The sequence below is a fragment of the Silene latifolia genome, chromosome 10 (genome assembly GCF_048544455.1).
Source record: "Silene latifolia isolate original U9 population chromosome 10, ASM4854445v1, whole genome shotgun sequence".
NCBI classification, from domain to species: domain Eukaryota; kingdom Viridiplantae; phylum Streptophyta; class Magnoliopsida; order Caryophyllales; family Caryophyllaceae; genus Silene; species Silene latifolia.
This window is the reverse complement of record NC_133535.1, coordinates 142,297,622-142,310,972: the sequence shown is the minus strand read 5'-3', so window position 1 is coordinate 142,310,972 and position 13,351 is coordinate 142,297,622. Positions and strand designations below refer to the sequence as shown.

The 13,351-nt window shown below is 37.8% G+C and overlaps 1 protein-coding gene across 2 annotated transcripts; it reads right to left on the bottom strand.

Moving 5' to 3' along the window:
* Positions 1–2,062: 2,062 nt before the first annotated feature.
* Positions 2,063–12,175, bottom strand: LOC141606097 (ubiquitin-like domain-containing protein CIP73). 2 transcript variants are annotated; one of them, XM_074425096.1, is made up of 16 exons: positions 11,840–12,175; positions 7,918–8,030; positions 7,657–7,774; positions 6,499–6,579; positions 5,522–5,643; positions 5,345–5,407; positions 4,978–5,142; positions 4,825–4,894; positions 4,573–4,733; positions 4,178–4,342; positions 4,019–4,090; positions 3,815–3,944; positions 3,350–3,721; positions 2,634–2,968; positions 2,477–2,554; positions 2,063–2,335 (listed from the first exon to the last, which is right to left on the bottom strand). In XM_074425096.1, the coding sequence occupies exons 2-16, from the start codon at positions 8,026–8,028 to the stop codon at positions 2,327–2,329; spliced, it is 2,052 nt and encodes a 683-aa protein (XP_074281197.1). In that variant the 5' UTR covers positions 8,029–8,030; positions 11,840–12,175; the 3' UTR covers positions 2,063–2,326. The 2 variants fall into 2 exon arrangements, with proteins under 2 accessions (XP_074281197.1, XP_074281198.1); XM_074425097.1 differs by lacking the exon at positions 11,840–12,175 and adding an exon at positions 9,305–9,534.
* Between the last annotated feature and the right edge of the window lie 1,176 nt (positions 12,176–13,351).

Sequence of the window (13,351 nt, the reverse complement as noted above, 5' to 3'; positions counted from 1 at the left end):
GGTGTTATGAGTGGCTTTGTAGCGTGTTTCCCCCCTTTCGGGTTTTGCAAGTCACTGTGTCGGGTTTTGTTGTTTCGTCTGGGGCCTTGGGGTTTTCCGGGTGTGTGTTGTCTTGTGCTTCGTGTATCGGCTTGGGACTGTGGTGCGAAATTATGGTATGTTTTTGTTGATTTGAGTGAGACTCTTTCATCTGTTGATTGACTCGGGTTCATCTTGTTATTGGTCTTTCTCAGTTTTATGTTTGGTGTGTTGGTCTGACTTGGTGGTTTCAATATGGGACGGGTTGTAGTGTCGGGTAGGTTGGTTGTGGTGGTCACTTTCCTTTTTTTTGTTTTCATGATATTAGTTATAAGTATCCTGTTTGTTTTTGTCTTTTTAATTTGCTTTTCCTCAATAAAGATCTCCTTGAGTAAGCGTCTCCTTCAAAGGTTTAGGGTGTTCTGTTCCTCTGTCATTTGGAGTTTGCATCCGTCTTGGAATTATGGTACGGATCCTCTCAATCAAGTGTGGGTTGGTTCCGTCAGATGTTGGTGCCTTTTGGAGTATGTGGAGTGGAGTTTGGCTGCGGGGTTGTCCTTGTTCTCATCTATCTACATGCTGGTTTTCGTGGTTTCTGGAAGTCAGATGTGATGGTGAAGCTGGTTCAATCGCTCGTTATCAATATTCTATTCTACTCCATACTATCTTAGTTTTATTAGTTTGTATTAATAATGTTGTTTTAGCTTTAGACAATGGATGTATTATGGCAGAGCCGGAACATTACGTAATACATCTTTTCCTTACTGTCCAAAAAAAAAAATCACCCGAAAGGCCGAAACCCTCTCTCCCACCCTAATAAACATTAGTTGGGTATGCGAGGGTTTCCAAGGAGAGGACAAGGGGTTCGACGAGGGTGATGCAATTAGGGCGGAGTCTTTGGCAGGGTGCTTGAGTAGGAGTGTCGACGACTACGGCGGTGTGAGAGTAGTGTTAGTGGAGATTGGTGGTGGGTGTGGGTGGTGGGAGTGGTAGGTGTTGGTTAGAGGAGCGAGGTTGTAAGGGAAGGGTGACTTTAGTGTATGAGAGGTAAACGAACTCCCAAAGATAGTAAAGGAAATAATTATTTCTATGAAGCAACCATCAACAAAACCAGAAAGGAAATGGACATATACCATCACTCTCTTTTTTAACGACCCGAGTAACGTTCTTTCCTCAAACTTGAACTTCTATGCTCTTCACCTTGAGCATCTCTCTTACGAATAGGTTCCACGAAAACATTTTAGTTACTTTTGAGCTCACATTGACTTCAAAACTTGAAAAAATTTCTTTTGATTTTGTATCTAAACTGAAAGCTCACATCGACATTCATGAAGCAGGGAGTTCGACCCAAGGACATGAGTACAATAGTCACAAAAATCACACTAAGGAAAATAGATCTTGTTAAATCTCAAAGGTTTGGAATCAAAGGATGGTGTGGGTTGTGAGAGTAACCCGGGACAGTACGCCAATGAACCGGTAGTGTTTGGACAACTAAAACAGCGGTACTCTCGTGAAGGGACAACTGCAGTGGGATCGAGTTACTAGTGGGCTGGGATGGAATGCTGCATCACAATCCGGGAACAAGGGAGGAGTTTTGTTTTTTTTTTCCTTCATTTTCAATTTGCTTATTTAGTACCAGACCACCTTTCCATAGAATTTGCTCTTATACATGCGTTCAATATTTAACTGAAGATAAATACTATGCCGGAAAATTTTGTACGGAGAAATGAAGACTGATGAACTATGACGAGAATTCTGACACTTTCTTTCCTAGTGGTCAATTAGACCCAGTGAGCTGAGACAGTAGCCAAGTTAACCCGAATCTAAGTTGCAAATTGCAGTGTCGGTACGTGCAGGCATGAAGTAATGTCATTGGGGTCGACAATTACGACAAGGTATCAAATTCAAAAACACATACGCAAACACTCCAATCTTGCAACATTAGCGTTATGAATTTATGCACACAAGTTCACGAATAAAGCCAGTTCCACATGTTTTAACATCGGAGTAAATCAAAATGTTGCCGAAGCAAAAGCTCTTTCCATGTTGCAAGTATTGCAGTGTTTTATTTATATCAATCAAAATTTCCAAAGTTGATGAAAACTTTGCAGAAATTGCCCCTAAGTTTAGGCTGAAAGCTAAAAGATGTTTGTATACCTTTAGGTCTCTCTCTCCATTGACACTTAAAAATGTTTACATTTACCCAAAAAAAAAAAGCGCTTACAGCCTAAACTCATGCAGATAATTCCTGTTGATGAAGAGACCTGCGACTTGCGATGTTTGAACACGACATTCTGGATGTGGCTCTTCACTCAGTCTGCATACAAAAAAGGTTGGCAAACAGTGAATAAGGAATGCTAAGCGACATGGATGAGTAGCAACTAGCAGGTAAGTATAAGTCTACGAAACTTCCAAGAAACAGACAGTCGTAAATGGTGAAGAAATATGAAGGGGTTACCTTTTGGCGTTTAGGACTGGGAACTCCAGCATCATCGTCATCCTGACGCCGTGTATTCCTGGCTTCGGAACTCTCTCCCTGCAGCATGGTAATGATCGCATTTCACAACCAAGTTACAAATTCAAATCATTAAAAAATCAAGAAAGAGAATTCTCACAGCAGATGAAGAAGATGGGTCATCTCTCTGTATTGAAGTTTCGATCATCGGCATTACATGTTGAAGCATCCTGGACAAGAACAATCCCTCCTCCGTCACCCTTGCTTCTGCGTCCTCTCTAACTGTATCACTGGGTGGTTCCTGCTCTGTCACCCCTGTAGCTATACCCTCTGAGTTCACGCTCTCTACATGCAACTCGCCACCAGGGAACAGCCCTCTCATCATTTGAAAAATGTCAGCAGATATCTGCCCCCTGCCATTTGCGTCACTTGGAATTCCTCCAGTTGTAAGGATATCGATCTCAATGGTGCGGGATCTAACTGATTCTCCACTCCCTGTTCGGACAATTTAAACCAATATGTCAAAAAGAATGACTTTTTTTGTTTTACAAGCCTATTTTGTCGCTTTAATCTTGGTTTTCACGCTTTGCTTATAATTTTTTACAAACACCCTTCTTTTGATTATCATTTACTTATTTTCTTTTGCTTTGTTTATTTACCTTCGACCGTATCCGCGGATTCAAACCTAGACGGTTTCGGATGAGGATTCATGTTAATCGACCCCCACCTTTGACCATGACCATAAGGCTTTGTTGTTTTTGTTGTCAAAAAGCAGTTTAATTACCATTTTGCTACATCGTATGACAGCTGTCAAAGTCTTTAATGATAAAAGCATATAACATAAACAATGTAACGTAAGAGTAGCAGATGGAATACCATCTCCAGCGGAATCTTCAACATTTTGCTGCACAGCTGTAGACTCGGGAGTCTGCATGTCACCAGCTACTTGACTTTCCGTTCTGCTGCTCAAATTTCCAGACAGCGGGTTTGGATTTCTTCGAAGAAGTGAATATAAAAACTCTAATGAGCCAGCTTCTGGCTGTGAGCGATTTGCATCCGAACCTCCAGCCATCGTGGTCCCAGAAGGCAATACACGAACACCAACCCCACTATTTGATGGAGGAGAATCTGATGTCCCAGTAGCAGGTTGGATATTTCGTGTTACGCCAATAACAACAGGGGATGCCTGCCTCTGACCAGAAGGCTGTTGAGGTCCCACAGGTTCTGCTTGTTGAGTTGCTGGGGGGACTGTCAGTAAAAAGATAAGTTAAACTCTAGAAACTAGAAAGTGGCCATCTCTGAGTTAAATTAATAACAAACCATAGAGAACAAGTAATGAACCTCTACGAATTTGTATATCAATGCGTCTAGGTCCGACACCAGCACCAACACCATTAGTCAAACCTGACCCTGATTGCATGCTTTCTGAAAGGAGGGAACCAAAACTTGCCCCAGGCAGGAAAGGGAGAGGCTACAAACAATACTTCTGTTAGCAGAATATCTACAAAAGGGATCCTTAAAAGTATTCAGACTTCCAAGAAATACCTGAACCATTAGCGGATTAGGTCCAGATGGAGAAATATAAATTGCAGGCCCAGCATTGACTACAGCTTCTGACTGCAAAATAAAGGTGTTGCAAAAAGAATGTAAAAAAAATGTTAAAATAAACACAAATCTGCCTATATACAATGAGGTATAACTCACTGGTGATTGGCCAAGTCTGAGTGTCGAGACCGTACGACCAAGCTCAAGAAAATAAGCACCCAGATTTTGTAAGAGGATCCCTGTTCTTAATGCCCCAGACTGAGCATTTGCCCTAGCCACTGAATCAGTCAAATTCTCTTGGTTTTCCAGTTGCGTAGTCAGTTGCTGTAAGTTTAGTGGCGACAAACTCATTAAAAATGCTTCATTAAATAATATCCACAAAAAATCAACAGAGGCATTCAACAAGAACTAAGCATTACTCATTTAATCTAACAGAATGAACCACATTGTTCATTCAAGAACCAGGATATTCAAAATACGACTTCATAATGTTTGATTCGACTAATATACTTTGTTAATAAGAGATATAGTCAACAATGCTTTGAAAGACATACAAGCAAACATTCTTCGGCTAACTGATTGAGCATCTGCCTTGTGTTAGACAGTAACTCTGCTAATGATGCTGGAGTAGGAAGTGCATTTTCTGACTGCGATCTAGATGCACCTGAATTTCTTTGGCTAGATGAAGCCCCGTCAATATTTTCCTCAACATTCCCTATTCGTATACATTGCCACGCATTTCATGTGTTAGACACCTAGTAAAAACAAAAACAAAACAAAAAGTAATTATCGGCGTATAAACCAACCGTTGTTCAAAAATTCTTCTCTCACGCGACTCAAATACTGTGATAAGGTTGCAACAGCATCTAAGATTACCTGCAAGAACAAAGAACAGACATTAAGTTAACATATAGAAATCCAGGGACAGGTTTGGCAACAGCAGCATATAGCAAACTCACCGGAGCCTGGACAGAGCCAAATGGAATGCCTGCAGGGAATCCAAATGCACTTAGCAGTCTGGACCTATCATTTGATCTTCTCATCCCAGATTGCTCTGGTGACCTTTGAGTCGTATCTGCAGCAGTGCCAGGAGCAGGTGCCTCCTGTCTATCCCCAGCTTGATTCTAAGGAAGAAAGAACAAAAGAAGGAGAGACTTTTTTTTAATCGGTGGCCCGGGGAAGGGGGGGGGGGAGGGGTTTATCTAACAAAACCTTGTCTAATTCGTCTCGCTCTGCCTGTCTACCATGTAGAGACGTCAAGCACTGTGAAAGAGAAAAACACAAAGCCTACTGAGGTGAACGTGTGGTTTATTGAGTTTAAATTACCCTCATTTCACTGCTACTTTGTGTATTTGTAAGGCCCATCGAACCAAGTACAGCAGAGACTATCTGCAACAACAACAAAAAAAAAGAGAGAATAAAAGGAAACGCAAAGTTCAAGAATCATGAATGACAATTAGCCAACATGTAACTTTAAGATTTCAGGGTTAGGTAAAGCCTCACCCGACTAACATCTGAAATTCCTCCTCTACTCCCTTGTCCAGGCATACTGAATGCTTCAACAACAACATTAGGAGCAAGTTGAAATACTTGACCACGACTACCACTAAATGAAGGATCAGGAGCTGCACAAAACATTATGAAAGAAAACTTGTGGCTTAGTGGAGGATGGCGCCTCAAACATCATAAACTCATTGATCAAAAGTAATCATGGAGAAGCAAGAAATAAATTCAGCAAAAGAAATTTTTGAAAAATTTCTATATAAAAAAAAAAAAAAACTCATCTACCAGCTTTATCATCAAGACATGAACCGACGAATCACTGACAAACACTGGCATGTGGCAGTGGCACATACATCGCAACTTTTACATTATTATACATTCACTTCATTTCAAGCCCCCCACCCCCAGCCAAAAAAACTAAAATACTAGCATAAACATACAAATTATTCATGTTACGGTGGCAGTGTGGCACTACCAACTTGTAGTACCTAACATATGATTTGAAAAGCTCACTGGAGTCGTGTCAGGCTGCGGTGACTCGTCCCGAGTTAGCTCATACATTGCTCTACTCACCATTTATGGTGCACTACCGACTCAGGCACCCTTTTAGTTGTAAAACAGTACTTACTGACAGCAAAAGACTTCTAGGAGTATCTACTTCTGGCTTAAAGGTACCTATCTGGATTTGCGTGGAAGTTCTGTGTCCGACAAACAAAGTTTGGATATATAGAGGAATATGTATTTTACTGATCCAGGCCAAAAGGAGCTAATATTGCATTTACACCTCCTAACATCCAGTAAACAGAACTATGGAAGCTTGCGTACTGGATTGTATGTAGTTTGTTGCAAGGAATCATATTTACAACATATTCCTTTCCAGGTATAGCACTTACCATTACAAAGAAATGATCAAGAAGCAATGATCCACACAATAAACAAAAAAATAAATCAGAATAGAAGTATGATATTATTCCAACCTGAATCAGCAGGTGAACCCTCAGATGGTAATGGGGCTGGTTCTCGAACTACCAGGTGCAAAGTATGGCCATCTTCCACCTCTAGAATAAGTTAAGGCAACTTGATCATAGAATCGGATAATTTGGTGATTGATAACAAATGAACAGCAGAGCATAGTCAAAAACTGGAAATCATGTCTCCCCCCCAACACAACACACAACTATCAACAACAACAAAAATTGGGGTTTGGTCATTGATGTTTAGCAGAGCTCTCAATAATCGCATATTATTTAAACCTCCTTGCAATCCTTTCATACATGATTATTTCATATCCCAGTCTAATGAAGGGTGGTAGATCAACCACTAATACAGTATCAACTCTCAAAAAATGAGCTATGCAGAGAAATCATGCTATTACAAACTAGACCGGGACAACTTTATTATTGATTCGGCACGTAACTTCACTTGTATATTCTGACCCACAGGAAGTAAGAATCGAGTAAGATTGGAGATGACAATTCAATCAAGTAAACATAATGTGTACAGGTGAGCTCCTCCCCATAAATTACAGCATTGCACATCATTTTGACGACATCCTTGTCATATATGTGAAGGCTTCATTTCCAAACAGGCTACACTCAAGATGAACTTCCCAGTCTAGTTTGGGATAGCCTCAATAGATGCCATTTCTCATCAAAATTGCCAATAGAGACACCCTCAACACATTCTCCGCCACAAAATGATATCAAAGAAATAAAAGAAGTGTTGGTGCTAGTAACACTTGTGTGTTAAATCTCACTACACTATCTTTTGGGGAGGGAAAGTGAGCCTACACAAGAAGATGCTTAATGCATCCAAACAGAACAAAAAGTATACTTCCTCCATTCAACTCCAAACTACCATAGTACACTTTTCACGTTTGCCAACGCATGTTTTGCGCGGTAAATATCATTAGCTACGTATATGCAAAAATTATAAAAGTTACATATTTTTAATGTACTCGTAAAGACGAATCAAATAAGATCCCACAAGAATATATTTTCACTTATATATTGAGAGAAAATTGCAATTGAAGATTCATTTGTGAATAGTATGCAAAAACCAATATGGTAGTTTGGAGTTGAATGGAGGAAGTACTTCACAAATTTGACTGTAACTTTGAGATAATGAAAGGATACGATATGCAGACAGCAGCTGATCATCCTTCAGAACCTTTCCTCGACAAATAAGCCGCTGATGATCTGTCACAACACCCGTGACTGAAGCAATACATTCTTTCAAAGCTGGTACGGGAATCTGAAACACAATGACAACAGAAAATAACAGCTCACACATGATGACTTTAATGAATCATGGACTTTACAGTTTACTCTAAGTTACTATCTTACGGAGTAAAAAAAAAAAGAAACAATCAAAGTCTTAGTCTGTTAGACTGTTACCTGTTTATCCACCTGCAGTGTATAAGTTTGGGAATCCATAGTCTTAATTTTTATCTCTATGGTCGCCTCAGAAGGTCCAGCCTCTACAAGTCCTGATAGCTCACTATCCATTCCTGCAGTCACAAACATTTTAGCAGCTTAAAAACAGACAAATATATCATAAAGTCATCTTTTTCCTGCATCACTCGTCTTGATATATATCTTGGAACTTTAGCTCTGTTTGGTTGAATGGAAAATATTTCTACAAGGACATCATTTTAAATGAAAAAAGAATAGTATCTCAATATATTTACCTCTGTTTAGTGACTGAAAGAAAGGGAAAAGAAAAGAAAAGATAGTATGATAAAGGGAAAACTGGGATCTCATGGGTTTAGGGAAAATTAATGGTATCAAGAAGGAAATGAATAATCTCCATATTTTCAACATTTATCACGTTCACAAACCATAAAAGGGAAACCGGGGAAACCAAATCTGAAGGAATTTTTTCCCTCGACCAAACGAAGGCTTTGTACGAGTTGGCCAACATCAAGATCTTTAAGAACGGATTCTTAGAAAGTATAAATTTTTCAAATTTAAGATTTGACCAAGGCCTTCACTATGCATTTATATGGAATGAACTAAATTACGTAGCTCAAAGGAACAATTACAAATTGTCTTCAAGACAATGACACTAACGGTTATTATTTTACCTTATATCCAATGTCCTTGCTCCATCAAAAAACAAACCCACAGTAATAAGTGAATCAGGAACACATGCTCAAATCTACCCTACGATGTAATTTAACAATGCAATTCCCCTGGGTATTTGATCATTTGATATTTCACGCAATTAGACTGAATACTTAATTTGTTCCTAAAAAATACCACTAGTGATTCAAAATGAAATAAATAAGATCATATGACAAATTTACAAACATGGTAAATTTACCTTAGCCCTACTCAATTAATTTTATTCGCGTAGTAAGCAAATGAAATCGAGATACTAGTATGGAAATAAGCAATTAATAGTTCTCAAGCACACTCCTATGTTTCCTTCTTAAATAAAAAGAAATAAGCCAATGCGACAATGAGGAATCATGCATAAGCTCACGTTACTATACACACGCGAATACCTTGTTTGGATGAACTCAAGTCTGTGTACCTACATACAGTACAGTACTGCTACATAAAGCAGGGATACGAAATAAGGATACCTAGGTGGAGGGACAATGCCACTCTTAAATATTAAATATCCCTACTAATTACTCTAATTTGAAACACCAATTAAACCATATACACCTCCACTGACAAGCCCTAGGACACCGAAAAATACACACCCTCAAACCCTTACCTCTAACCAATAAGGAATAGCAAAAGATCCATACAATCAAATTTATGTTACTCCGACCTTTCAATTTGGTCAAGTGCAGCGTGCCCAATACTTGGAGTGCCCCACACGACATGACACAACATGACACGGCACTTTGACAGTTCGTCTCAGACCACACTGAAAACTTTACGGAAAATAACTGTATCCGATGTGTCACGTCCGTGCAGTTGAGTTGGGAGTAACATAGAGCCAGATTAATGACGTTGAAATAGACAACACAATTGAATAGATTACCACCATCAGAAAAACCCTAATTAATCCCCATTTCTGAATTCTGCTGAACATCAAACCAGAAAAACAGCAACCATCAGCAACAAGCATCAAGTAGCATACAAATCCAGCTATTCACAAAAAAGGTGAAAACTCTATCAAACCAATTTCAAATTACATATTTAATAATCATCAAACACCAACTATTAATCCAGTTATGTACTTTCTTTAGGATATAAAATCATCATATTCACATAAAATTTAGCAAAAGCGTCACAGTTTATGAAAAACCATGATGAAATTAACACAAAAAACACAAAAGGGTACTCAAAGATGAAATCTTTTGTACATAAACATAAACCAACAAACAAAAGATGGCATAAAAGATGAAACCTTTGTGAAATAAGAGAAGCCTTAAGTCGGGTGTTGTTGAAACCCTTGAACACTCTTGTTTCTTCTTCTTAGAGCTTAATAACTTGTGTCTTTTTTTCTAGTGTGGAATTATTAGGATTATTTTATAATCTATATATTGAGTGTGTAAGAGACTAAGAGGTAATGCTTATCCGGTAATATATAGGAAGGGTAAACACCTACACCTCTGTTTAGTTGGCTAAAATCAGGAAAAAGGAAGGAACGAAGAGAAAGAGTATGAGAAAGGGAAATCGGGATTTCGGGGGTTTGGAAGGGAAAATGAATGTTATCAAATAGGAAACGGATTATCTCCATATTTTCAACATTTATCCCGTTCACAAACCAAGGGAAAGAGGGGAACCATTTTGCATCTATATGACGGATTCATAAGGATTTTTGAGAACGGATCCAATGTTATAAAAGTGGGAAACCCTTTGTACGAGTTGCCAACGTCAAAATCTTTAAGAACGGATTCATAAAAAAGAAGAATCTTGCAAACTGACGATTTGACGAAGGCCTTCACTATGCATCTATATGGAATGATTTCAATTACGTTGCTCAAAGAAACAATTACAAATTGTCTTCGAGAAAATGGCGCCAACAGTTATTATTTTATCTTATATCCAATGTCATTGCTCCATCAAAAAAGAACACAGCAGTATAAAATAAAGTGAATTAGGAATAAATGCGGAAATCTACCCTATGATATCATTTAACCAATGCAATTCTCTTGGGTATTTGATCATTTGATATTTCACGCAACTAGGCTGACTACTTAATTTGTTCCTAAAATTTACTAGTAGTTATTCAAAATGAAATAAATACAATTATATATTTATATGAAAATCAGCAAACATGGTACTCCTAGCTTGCGTCCATTAGTAAGCCCTACTCAATTAATTTTTATCCGTGAAGTAAGCAAATGAAATCGAGAAACTAGTATGGAAAGAAGCAATTAATACTGCACAAGCACGCTCCTACGCTTCCCTCTGAAACAGAAAGAAATAAGCTAATAAGACAACGAGAGGTCATGCATAAGTTCACGTTACTATACACTCGTGAATCCCTCGTTTTGATGAACTCAAGTCTGTGTACCTAAATACAGTACTGCTACACAAAGCAGCAATACGAGATAAGGATACCTAGGTAGAGGGACAATGCCACTCTTAAATATTAAGTATCCCTACCAATTACTCAAATACAAAACATCAATTCAACCATATACACCTCTGTTGGCAAGCCCTAGGACGCCGAAAAATATACACCCTTAAACCCTTACCCCTAACCTATACTGAATATAAAAAAATCCATACAATCAGATCAATGTTACTCCAACCGTTCACTTTGATCGAGTGCCACATGTCCGATACTTGGAGTGTCTCACACAACACGACAGAACACGACATTTTACAGTTCATTTCCGACCAAAAAACTGAAAACTTCACGGAAAATAAATGTATCTGACATGTCATGTCTGTGCAGTCGAGTTGGAGTAACATAGAACCAGATTAATGACCTTAAAACAGACAACACAACTGAATCAATTACCACCATCATAAAAACCCTAATTAATCCCATTTCCAAATTCTACTTGAAATCAAACCAGAAAAACAGCAACCATCATAGCAACAAGCATCAAACAACATACAAATCCAGTTATTCACAAAAAAGATGCAAACTTTATCAAATCAATTCCAAATTCCGCACTTTATAATCATCAAACATCAACTAAATTTACTCATTTATGCATAAATCAAGATTCTTTTCGACAAAATCATCATACCCGCATAAAATTTAGCAAAATCATCAGAATTTACGAAAAACCATGATGAAATTAACACACAAGACACAAAAGGGTACTCAAAGATGCAATCTTTTGAACATAAAAACATAAAACAACAGATAAAAAAAAAAGGATATAAAAGATTAAACCTTTGCTGGGTGTTCTTGAAACCCTTGAACACTGTTATTTTTTCTTCTTAGAACACTGCAAATAATCTTCTTTTTTTTTTTCTAGGGTGGAATTATTAGGATTATTTTATGTTTTATATATATTGAGAATGTGGGAGGTAATGCTTATCTGGCAATATAAAGGCAAAGGGGAAACACCTCCACCTGGGTTTGTTTGGTGCTGATCAAATCCTGAACGTTGATCGGTTTGTTTCAAATGATTAGGTCATCATGAATATGTTCTTTACTTATTTGGTAGCAAACTAGACTGATCTCGTAGGGTAAGATCAGCGACTCAACAACGACTCAGCATAACTTAATCCTTGGAGTGAGTTGGGTGAATAAAAGTCATCAACCTTTTAATCAACTTGAAAGAATTGATCAGTAGAGTAAGACCAACGGCCATATCAATTCTTTTGGGTTGAGTGGGGTGAATAGAACTATAGAAGTCATGAACTCTTTAATCAATTTGAAAGAATTAGACATGAGTGTCCAATAAAGGCTATAAAGTAAAGTGGTTTTGTATTGATAGAGTTAAGTTTGTTTAAGATCGTTCTAAAATTAAAATATAATTTTGTTATTATGAAACAGAGCATATAGCATGGAGAAATGTCGTCCTAAGGTTTAAGACAATCTCAAACACGACCACATTTATAATTGGCGGGTAGCTATTAAATACGTGTTCGGATTGTTTCAAATGATTAGGTCATCATGAATATGTTCTTTACTTATTTGGTAGCAAACTAGATTGATCTCGTAGAGTAAGATCAGCGACTCAACAACGACTCAGCGTAACTCAATCCTTTGGTTGAGTTCGTATATCAATTCTTTTGGATTAAGTGAGGGTGAATAGAACTATAGAAGTCATGAACTCTTTAATCAATTTGAAAGAATTGGACATGAGTGTCCAATAAATTAAAGGCTATAAAGTAAAGTGGTTTTGTATTGATAGAATTAAGTTTGTTTAAGATCGTTCTAAAGTTAAAATATAATTTTGTTATTATGAAACAGAGCATATAGCATGGAGAAATGTTGTCTTAAGGTTTAAGACAATCTCAAACACGACCACATTTATAATTGGCGAGTAGCTATTAAATACCTGCAAGGATTGATATCCATTCCATGATTGTGAACCGTAAATTATGATATGGGCGTTTTATTTTCGTTTTACAAGCCAAATACACAAATCAACGTCGAATTTGGATTTGGAAGTTTGGATACACCGTAATTTGATAACAACGGGCGATTAAATATGGTATGTGATGATAAGACTGATTTAATATCATTTTAAAGTGTTGTATCAACTTCTATTTGTCATCTTGCGTGGTGTATCAAACATTCGACATCCTCTAAGATATGGGTAAGGTAAATAGCTAGATTGTAATCATGGCATGACTCATGTCACATACTCACATAAAGTAGTCCTACGTTGTTTACCACTTGGTTTTTGACAACTCAAATTAATAAGAACGGTCGTTGAGGACGTTTCAGAAG